General features: G+C 35.0%; 1 protein-coding gene across 4 annotated transcripts; it reads left to right on the forward strand.

Annotated features, from left to right (window-relative positions):
• Positions 1 to 319: 319 nt before the first annotated feature.
• Positions 320 to 11,129, forward strand: Nrx-IV (neurexin-4). 4 transcript variants are annotated; one of them, XM_018507756.1, is made up of 11 exons: positions 320 to 703; positions 1,984 to 2,079; positions 4,241 to 4,437; positions 6,651 to 6,792; positions 6,879 to 7,249; positions 7,339 to 7,677; positions 7,921 to 8,395; positions 8,473 to 8,802; positions 8,877 to 9,182; positions 9,284 to 9,910; positions 10,007 to 11,129. In XM_018507756.1, the coding sequence occupies exons 1-11, from the start codon at positions 640 to 642 to the stop codon at positions 10,858 to 10,860; spliced, it is 3,801 nt and encodes a 1,266-aa protein (XP_018363258.1). In that variant the 5' UTR covers positions 320 to 639; the 3' UTR covers positions 10,861 to 11,129. The 4 variants fall into 4 exon arrangements, with proteins under 4 accessions (XP_018363258.1, XP_018363259.1, XP_018363261.1 ...); XM_018507757.1 differs by lacking the exon at positions 4,241 to 4,437 and adding an exon at positions 5,069 to 5,265; XM_018507758.1 differs by lacking the exons at positions 320 to 703; positions 1,984 to 2,079 and adding an exon at positions 5,069 to 5,265 and having other exon boundaries at positions 4,361 to 4,437.
• The last annotated feature ends 385 nt before the right edge of the window (positions 11,130 to 11,514 follow it).

Below are 11,514 nucleotides of genomic sequence, written 5' to 3' on the forward strand. Positions count from 1 at the left end.
AGTAATAGTACGGTAGCGGTATCTTGTGCGGGTTGGTGTCGGTATCGCACGCTTGGTTATCTGGGTCTGGGTGGTTATCTGGGTATATATCTTCAGTGGGTAATACATCTACTTTATCATTTGTATCGGTGTTATAATATCGACTGTCTGTAATAATATCTTATGTTGGTGCCATGTGTCTAATGAATACCAAATGATGATAAGCTGAAATCGATGACCATCATTTTGTATTATCAATAATACCTGCAAGCGATAATACGGACAAGATGGATGTGGCGCGACGTCTACGTGATGCGTCGAAATGTCGAATGACTAATTCGATACATTGGAAACGGCAAACGGCCGCGGTACGAGACGAGGCGCGGCATAGTGCGACATTCATTCCCGCGTCATCTCACTCGTTGTTGATTCGCGTCATTTGATTGTTCACCGATCGTGCAACAGAACGGGTAGGCGTTTGCTCTCGAAAGTCGCGAATCGGAGTAGATCAAAGTTGAGGGAACTGGACGGAATTCGGAAGTTGCACGGGAAAATTGGTGCGAGTGGCGCGTCTCGTTTTTATCGGGCACGTTTGCCGTACGGAGCTCAAGGATTTCGCGGTGGAATCGAGACGTTTTCTAAGCTCAAGGCGATGGTACGATGACCGCTCTTGGGTTTCTTGTGTACGCATTCGCCGTAGTGGCAAGCTCGCTCGCGTACTACAGTAAGTACAATTCGATACATCAACCACTATGGTGGCACGTACTGTAACTTCCTGGCACGGTACGGCACTACGACCCAGCCCATCTCGAGTCTCCGAGATAATATGGCGCGCGGTGGGTATACTCGCGTCATTCGCGAGTACGAGGTACGAGATGCGTAACGCAGCCTGCGTGCGTCATACGACGGATTGTTAGATCCATTTTAGACTTTATCTGTTTTTCATTTTGTTTTTATTTATAACTCAGATGTGTGCTCTGTTTGCGGCTCAATGTGTCGTGTAATGCGAAACATTTGAAAAATCGGAGTACACACATGCATGAAGTTTACATTAAATACACACATAACTTACATGCGACGTGAATAATTGTAGATAGAAACCTGTCAAATCTCTGTTGAAATCTTATACGAATTACAAATCGTCTAAAATGGGATTTACACGCATTTCGTATCTGACAGTTCCGTCATTGCATTATTTTGCAACATAGCGTGTTACGTATTTATGTTATGTCTAATTGTTATCTGTCTTTTTCTACGATACATTTTGTTCTCAGACAATCAAATCTATCAAAACTAGATTTCGCAAAGTTTCTGCAAATTTTGTCAGCAAAGTGCAGTCAAATAACAGATTAGCTGAATATGATGGCAGATTGACTGTGGAAATCAAATAAAATCTGATGTATTCCACTTAAATGATTTGTTGAAATGATAGTCTGCTCGATTCTTGCTGGCAATTTACTACTAAATCATGCCAATAATCAACTCTAATGGCAAAGCACTTGATGCCAATCTGCTGCAATATTCAGTTTGAATTTCCTAGCAAACATATATCTTGTTTAATAGATTACTTACTTTGTTATTATGTTATTATTATTGTAAACCTATATGTAATAATAATTTTATTTAAAAAATCTTTGATGTAAAAATATAGGTCTAAAAATGTTTGAATATTGTATTTCATGTAGTTTATTATAATTTAATAACAAAATTTTATAAGGATGCTTTTATACTGTGCGGTTATTTAATAAATACAAAAGCATTTTGTTTCCATACAGTACATATTTTGCCACGAAAATATTTGATAATTTTTGTATTTCTCTAAGGCCCAGTTTCACAACTCACGGTTAACTCTTAACCGAGGTTCAACTTATTTCTCATCTTTTCCCAATTCTAAAATTGAAAAGAGATAATGAATAAGTTGAACCTTGATTAGAGTTAACCGTGAGTTGTGAAACTGGTCTAAGAAGGTATAATACTTCAACAAACATTACGATTGTGTCTTAGATGACGACGAATGCATCTTTCCTCTTTTGGATAGAGCTTATATAACAGCGACAACTTCCTTGCCCGAAAGAGGACCGAACAATGCTAGGCTACATGGTGAGAAAGAAATGTTTGTTTACTTAGTTTTTACGTACAGATCTTGTTTAAGTTATTAGACGTAATTTATTATACAATTGTACTTTCTATATAATATAAATTATATTATACTAGCAGTAGTCTGTTGCTTGCTTTCTATTCCTACGAAGTCTGTCGTTGTCTATATTGTGCACTATACTTGCTTTTCTTTGCATTAATAATACATAGTTACAAATGATTCTGCTAATACTATGCGATACTTCTCAATGAAAAAATTCCGGTAAGAGTTAAGAAATTTAATTAATGCCAGTGGTCACTGCTCGCCGCTGCATTCAATTATAAGAATTAGGTGAGCTGTACATGCTCACTATATGACTCATCGCCCAATCACTTTATACTCGTTTCTCTTCATCTTTATCATGTAGCACTTTAAGTGGAATACTTATATAATACCTTATAAGTAAACTTATAATAACAATCTTTTGGATTAAAAATAAAACGAATATAGTATAATAAATTTATATTTGCTTCAGGTGGATCCTAGCAAGTAGCCTGGAGAGTATCTCAAACGAAATATTTTGAAAAGCATTGCTTTTATAATCAGAGACACATAATTTACGAATATACCAACTGTGACCAGCCAAAGAGTGCATGTACAAACTATAGTTCAGCGATTTGATTGATGCTTAGCGCCTATATCGTTAGAATGTCGTCAGCCATTCGTTGGGCATTTAACTGGAAAGAGTGGAATCCAAGCGAGCGGGAGTTCGAGCACGCGACTTCTTGTATACAAAGCGACGAGAAGGAAAGGCTAAGGAAATTTGTATTTCGTAAGGATATCCGAGCTTCCCTCGTGGGCAGATTATTAATGAGAAAATTTGTGAACGAGTATGCCGGTCTTCCGTATAACACGATTACTTTCGTCAGAGATGAACACAATAGGCCCGTATTGAAAGATAACTCCACTATAATAAATTTTAATGTTTCTCATCAAGGTTCTTATACGGTACTAGCGGGCGAAGTTAGGAACGTGAAAATAGGTGTAGATGTTATGACATTAGATTATGAGGAGGATAAAAACGTCGCTAATTTTTTTCGTCTAATGAGTAAACATTTTTCTACAGCCGAGTGGGAAGGGATCAAAGGTTTAGGCAAATCGGAAGCAGAGCAAATGGCTATGTTTTATAGACACTGGGCATTAAAAGAAAGCTATGTTAAAGCGCTTGGCGTGGGGATTTTTATTAACCTAGGAAGTTTAGATTTTCGTACAAATTCAGAATTAAACGAAGATTTGATCACAACCGATACAGTCTTGTATGTAAAGGGAATCAAACAAGATTGGTTGTTTGAAGAAACCTTACTCGATTCACGACATTGCGTTGCCGTAGCATTACAAGAAAATGATAATTTATTACGATTACGTAATAAATTATCTCGGTTCGAGATCATGAATTACGATGAACTTATGATGCATGCAATTCCACTCTTTCCGATAGATCCACAATTTACAACTCAATATTTTGCAAGACACGAACAGCCATAGTTTTATTAACTATTCATAAGATAATATTACAATACGCGAAGATAATGTTTCCTAATATGTCTAAAAAGATGAATTTTATACACATTGTATATTAGTTTAATTATAAAGTAATAAAGCATTAAGAATAATACTTTACAATTCCTTTAATTACCTTACGTACTATAAATAATTTCCCACATGCAAAATATTATAATAGATAAGAAAATAAATAACTATTCTTTGCTGATCTTTATATACAGCAAACATAATATATCTTAAAAAACGCGCGATTAAAATTTTTTATCATTAAAATAAAAAAAGAATTATTTCAGAATGCCTATATTTCATAGTGTGAGTGTCTGATGTTGTATATTCGTGTTAATGAATGCGATTTTGAAAAATAATTTTATTTTTTTCCCGAGAAATGTTACGTAATATCGGAGAAATCTTTAAATGTATTCTGCATTTCACTGCAGTCTAAATTTGGTTTGCGTTTTCGACATACAAGTTTGGTACAATGATATAAATTAAACTCTGAGTATAAAAGCAAAGTATTGTCAGGATTAATTTTAATTATTTGGCTATGTTCTGTCCCATTATTCGTAAGCACTTTCCTAAGTTTACTTTGAGTTGCATGCATGCATAAATGTTGTGGTGTAGGCGGAAACGCATGGACAGCTGGCAGCTCTGATTTCGGTCAGTATTTAATAATCGACTTGGGCCAAGTGATGAACATCACAGCTGTAGCGACTCAGGGACGATCGGTGCAGAACGAATATATTATGGAATATCGTATTAGCTATGGCACCAATGGACTCGATTATGTGGATTATAAAGAAGAAGATGGTCATGCAAAGGTAAGCTCGTTCTTTCTCGGTGCCGTTGATCTTCTAATTTTCATTGGGTTTAATACTTTTGCCTTTAATAACAATTTAATGATGGTGACGCTTTGTATAATTAATTAATGTGCATATATATAATACTGGACTAACGTATGGCTTGCTTATGCATGTTTGTAGAAAATAGTAGAAAAAAGTGTAATAATCTAAATATGCATAGAATAGTTGATAAAATATTTTACAAAACTTTATATTGCAAACAATATGATCAGGTTTGTTACTGGTAAGTATCTTAATGTGCTTTACACACATAGATTTTCATTTGGACAGTGCTTCACACCAATCTTTTTTTTTTTTTATTCATTATTTGAATATTTATTTTATTAAATATTACATTTTTTTTTTCTAACATAAACATACGCATTGGGATGCAAAATAACATATATTAAATATAAATTCATACGATAACTGAATAAAAATCTGAATTAATCTTATTTCGAAATATATATTTATGGCTAAAGGATTGACTAGCAAGAATTATCACAAAATAAATTAAATTCATGATCCTTTCATTATTTCCTACATCCATTTGCATGCTCCGCTTCTACTTTTCTCCTTTTACACATGGACATGGAGCTGGGCTTTACAGGAGATTCCGCGTGGTCACCAGAACTTAGCAGTTACAATCAACATCTTACTATGGAGCTGGGGGACAGATATGAGATACGCAGCATTTCTACGCGAGGGCGGGCGCATACTAATGAATACGTGACAGAATATATTATCCAATATTCGGATGATGGTCAAGCTTGGGCCACTTATGAAACCCAGGATGGTGTAGATGAGGTATTAAATTTCAAGGATAGAGTCTACAATTTGTCTACTTTTACGTATATACAGGGTAATTCTTTCACCCACAACATACACAGCACAACATACACATACACATACACAGAAACATTTTAAATATATATTTTATAATATATAAAATAAATATTATATATGTTAGAAAATATATATTGTACTATTAAATCATAACACAAAGTTTTTGTTTAGATTTATAAAATTTTCTAAAAAGATATATTGCGACTTATAAACGAATGCGCATTAATTTAACTTTAGTAATTTCTTTTCCTTGTATGTACATTGATAATAAGCATATTATAAAATTTCTAAGTCGTTGCTCTTTCGTAGGAATATTGTAGAAATTCCATTAACGAAATAATTATTAAAAAATTTCTCAATTTCGAAAGATACTTTGTTTGGAATCTTCTGTTTTAATAATCGCTATTGGGGTTTGAAAATTTAAAATAAATATATGGTGTGGTTATGATATTTGGAAGAGATTATGACATGCTTATTGATAAGACTCAAATACTTGGATTATAAATGAGATGTTACTCTATTTGTATTTGTATCATCAAATATACCTTTGTTTTGTAAATACTTTTTTTCATTAGAGTAGTAGAGCGTAAGTTCTGAATATATGACAGATTCAATATAGGACAATTAATAAATAATTTTAGTGCTTGGGGGGGTTATTATCATTTATCTTAAAAAGATATAATTTACATGTAATGTAATATATATATATAATGTAATATATATATATATATATATATATGTGTATATACGTATAAAAATTATAGCTCAAAAAAAAATTAATATTTTGTTTTTCCAGAATTTTATTTATTATAATGACACCATATCTATAACTCTCTTTTGTCATCCGCTCTTAATATTGAGTGTCCTTTGTCATTAACAACAATTTGCACTAACGTACATACTTATGCAATTAATGGTGGTTGGATAACATTAATCGCATTGATTAAAAATTTGTACTATAAGCGAGTAATCTTTGCTTGAATGTGCGCAATAAAAATATCGTGCAATTAAAATAACTTTTATAATCTTTTTAATATATTTATTTATATCCTTTTAATATACACAATTTCCAAACTGGTCTAATGCAATCGGTATTCCTGAATAATATAATAGCTCTAAGAAATGAATCGTGTTTCCGTGTTTTGCAAACGGTTTTCTATTTCTGATAGCTACTCTTCTCACATAAGTATTTACTTTTAACTTACAGCATGTACGCAATTTATTTAAATTTTGCACGGTTGTCGCGTTGTGTTAATTATTGACTGACACTAAAAATGAAATAGTAAACGGAATACCGATATAACAGCAGCACCCTAAACATTCTTATTTCTCCTTTCTTTCTACAGATGTTTAAAGGTAATATAGACGGAGACGGTATAAAGCTTAACAAATTTGACGTATCGATAATTGCACAATGGATTAGAATAAATCCAACACGATGGCGAGATAGGATATCGCTGAGGGTCGAACTTTACGGATGCGATTATGGTATAAAATAATGATTATATGCTTCTGTCTTCAGAAAGATGGTATATCAGTTTATAAGATGACAAATCTATCACTTTATATTTCAGTATCTGACATTGCTTCCTTTAACGGATCCTCTCTGATACGATTGGATTTACTTAGAGAACCTATCGAGACCGACAGACATTCCATACGTTTTCGATTTAAAACAAATAATGCTGATGGCGTATTAATGTATTCTCGTGGTACGCAGGGTGATTATATAGCCTTGCAATTGCGTGACAACAGGATGTTGCTTAATATCGATCTTGGATCTGGTATTATGACAAGTCTGTCTGTCGGCAGTCTTTTGGACGATAATATGTGGCACGACGTTGTGATCTCACGCAATCGGAAAGATATTTGGTTTTCTGTTGACAGAGTTTTGATTAAAGGTAGAATAGAAGGAGAGTTTCATCGACTGGATTTAAATCGAGAGGTGACTTTTTTTTAAATAAACGTGAAAAGTATTTTAGTAATCGAACATTTACGTGAACGTATTAAGATTAACTTGAATGAATGTTCTAGTTTTACATCGGCGGTGTGCCTAATAAACAGGATGGCTTGGTGGTAGTCCAAAATTTTACCGGTTGTATAGAGAATTTTTATCTAAACTCGACGAATATAATCCGCGAGCTAAAGGATACGGAAAGCATAGATGAGAATTTACGATATTACAAGATTAACACACTTTACACTTGTCCGGAACCTCCGATAATACCTGTTACGTTTTTGACTCCTGGATCTTACGCCAAATTGAGAGGCTATGAGGGCGTATCATCTATGAACGTTTCTCTCGCGTTTCGATCATACGAAGAGAGAGGCATAATTCTTTACCATAAATTTACGAGTCCGGGCTTTGTCAAGGTTGTGCACATTTTCATTTATTCTTTTTATTATCCTTGAGTATAAGGGCCTGCGCACAATAGAGGAACAAGAATTAGATATTAAGATTTCAACCTATCAGAAATCGTGTATTCCGATGTAATCAGTTTCTGATAGGTTGAAATCTTAATATCTAATTCCTGTTCCTCTATTGTGCGCAGGCCCTTATATTCAATGCTGTTAGTAAATATAATACAAATTAATTTATCTATTTTTAATATGCAGCTATACTTGGAAGAAGGTAAACTGAAAGTCGACATACAGACGCATAACAACCCGATCACGAACTTGGACAATTTTCACGAGAAGTTTAACGACGGGAAATGGCATCAAGTAATCTTGACGATTGCCAAAAATTCGCTCATTTTAAATGTCGACGGACGCCCGATGAGAACAGAGCGTCTCTTGGATATGATAACCGGATCATATTATTTCATTGGTGGTACGATCGGATCGGAGAGCAATCATGGCTTTGTTGGCTGTATGAGAATGATAAGTATCGATGGAAATTATAAATTGCCGACCGACTGGAAGGACGAAGAGTACTGTTGCAAGAACGAAGTTGTTTTTGACACTTGTCAGATGGTAGATCGCTGCAATCCAAATCCTTGCAAACATTTTGGTGTTTGCCGTCAAAATTCTGATGAATTCTTCTGTGATTGTGCTAATACTGGGTACGCCGGTGCCGTCTGTCATACCTGTAAGTATTCAGCATGTGTTAATAAATGAAATATAGAATATTTCTACTAAAATTAATAATATTACAATTTTACGCAGCGTTAAATCCCTTATCATGCCAGGCATATAAGAATATGAATTCAGTAAATCAGCGTGTGGAAATTAAAATCGATGTGGACGGGAGCGGGCCCTTAAAGCCTTTCCCTGTCACTTGCGAGGTCCTTTCCGACGGTCGCGTATTGACGTTTTTGCATCATAGTAACGAGCAATTGACTCCTGTCGATGGATTTCAGGAGCCTGGCAGCTTTATACAGGATATTAATTATGATGCCGACTTTGATCAAATAGAGGCTTTATTAAATCGATCTATAAGTTGCACACAAAGGATAAGTTATGAATGCAAACATTCCAAATTATTTAATACCCCAGGTAATTATATCTTAAATATCTTGCGTCTTGTACTTCCGAGGTACTTTTGTATTAGTTTTTCTGCTCTTTTTCAGTTTCTCCAGGTGATTATTTTAGACCGAATTCGTGGTGGGTCAGTCGGAATAATCAGAAGATGGATTATTGGGGTGGCGCATTGTCCGGGTCGCGAAAATGCGAGTGCGGTATAGAAGGAAAATGTACAGATATAACCAAGTGGTGCAACTGCGACTCTGATCTGGACGGATGGTTTATAGATAGTGGGGAGATTAGAGAGAAGGAACATCTTCCCGTTAAACAATTACGTTTTGGTGATACTGGTACCCCGCTGGATGAAAAAGAAGGTCGTTATACGTTAGGTCCGCTTATTTGCGAAGGCGATGGTAAATTCAATTATTTTTTCTCATTCCAGTGTATACGAATAATAAAAATTCATTATTATTAATTAATTAATTTTCAACGATACGCGATCCTCTTATTACAGATTTATTCAAGAATGTAGTCACATTCCGCATAAGGGATGCTAGCATCAATTTGCCGACCTTTGATATTGGGCACAGCGGCGACATTTATTTCGAGTTTAAGACCACTATTCAGGATGCTGTAATTATTCATAGCAAAGGACCCACCGATTATATCAAAGTTTCCATACACAGTGGAAACCAAGTACATTTCCAGTATGTGGCCGGTGGAGGGCCGCTTACCGTTAGCGTGCAAACATCTTACAATTTGGGTGATGATAAATGGCATTCTGTGTCAGTAGAAAGAAATCGCAAGGAAGCCCGAATCGTCATCGATGGAGCGATGAAGAACGAAGTGCGAGAACCTCCGGGTCCAGTGCGAGCGTTACATCTTACCTCAGACTTCGTAGTGGGTTCTACGATCGATTTTAAAGACGGATACGTCGGTTGCATAAGATCACTACTTCTCAACGGTCAATTGCAAGACTTGAGAAGTTATGCTCGGCGAGGATTGTACGGCATTACGGAAGGTTGTGTTGGTAGATGTGAGAGTAGTCCTTGCCTTAACAATGGCACATGCCACGAAGCATATGATGGATACTGGTGCGACTGCCGGTGGACCGCATTTAAGGGACCAATTTGTGCAGACGGTAAGTAAGAAAGATGCTTTCAATGCGAAATGTTCAATGAACATCAAATCGACTGCTATTAATTTCTTTTAGTTAATATTATTTAAATATTTTCAGAGATTGGCGTATACATGAAACCTAATTCGATGATAAAATACGATTTCATGGGTAGCTGGCGTTCCACTATCTCTGAAAAAATACGCGTTGGCTTTACGACAACGAATCCGAAAGGATTTCTATTGGGTCTATTCTCCAATATTTCTGGAGAATACATGACTATAATGATTTCAAACAGCGGACATTTACGCGTAGTATTTGACTTCGGTTTTGAACGGCAGGAAGTCATATTTCCGAAGAAGCATTTCGGTTTGGGACAGTATCACGATGTCAGAGTCGGCAGGAAAAAATCTGGCGCTATTTTGACATTGCAGGTCGATAATTATGAGACGAAGGAGTTTGAATTTAACATAAAGCATTCTGCAGACGCGCAATTCAACAATATTCAGTACATGTACATCGGCAGAAACGAGTCTATGTCGGAGGGATTCGCGGGCTGCATATCAAGGGTTGAATTCGACGACATATATCCGCTGAAGCTACTCTTTCAAGAGAACGGACCTGCTAACGTCCGCTCACTCGGTCCTCCAGTAACTGAAGATTTCTGCGGAGTCGAACCGATCACACATCCGCCATATATTAAAGAGACGCGACCACCACCTCAAGTAGATGAGGAAAAAGTGAGAGCGGCATATAATGAGACTGACACAGCTATTCTGGGAAGCGTATTAGCGATTATTCTGATTGCACTTGTGATCATGGCGATTCTTATAGGCAGATATATGTCTAGGCATAAAGGTGAATACTTGACGCAAGAAGACAAGGGTGCTGAAATTGCCCTGGATCCGGATTCAGCAGTCGTAAACTCTGCCACTGGTCATCAAGTACAGAAAAAGAAAGAGTGGTTTATTTAAAAACTGAAATGCATCATATTAGATATGTATGCGTTAGAGAGAAGTAACAAGTACACATTAACTTAAATCTAAAATTATATATACATTTTTAATAAGGATAAAATCTCTTTTGCTCCATTCAACTATTGATTGATCTTTTCATATATATCATAATTTTGTACGCCAGAAATACAGAAGTAGAATCCAAAATAATGGTTAGAAATCAGAAAAACAAATTTTTTAATTTTGTTATAAAACCCATATAATAGTTTTATTAAAAATACTTCAATTTTTTATTATTTAAGTCTAATTATTAATTCTATTTAAAGATTTTTTTGTATATATGGTGTTGTCTCCCTCTGTAGAATTTGACAACACTGCCATATAAAGAGGCCTAAAGAATTAAAACTAAAAAAATTTTGTTATTTTCTCTAATAATTTTTAAGTAACAGCTTTGGATCATGCTAGAAAAATTTAAGAAAGTGCTCAGAAATCGCAATTATTTACACTTCGTAGAACTGAATGTGAGTTTTGACTAACTTTTTCGGATCTTATTTCACTATATAATATTCATTAAACTATTGTATTATTTCATATTGTTTCTTAATACATTTCTCGGAACGCTGCATAATATAACTGCCAGTATATGAATATATATATATATATATATATATA

This window comes from Trachymyrmex cornetzi, unplaced genomic scaffold (genome assembly GCF_001594075.2).
Source record: "Trachymyrmex cornetzi isolate Tcor2-1 unplaced genomic scaffold, Tcor1.1 scaffold247, whole genome shotgun sequence".
In the NCBI taxonomy this organism is placed as follows: Eukaryota; Metazoa; Arthropoda; class Insecta; order Hymenoptera; family Formicidae; genus Trachymyrmex; species Trachymyrmex cornetzi.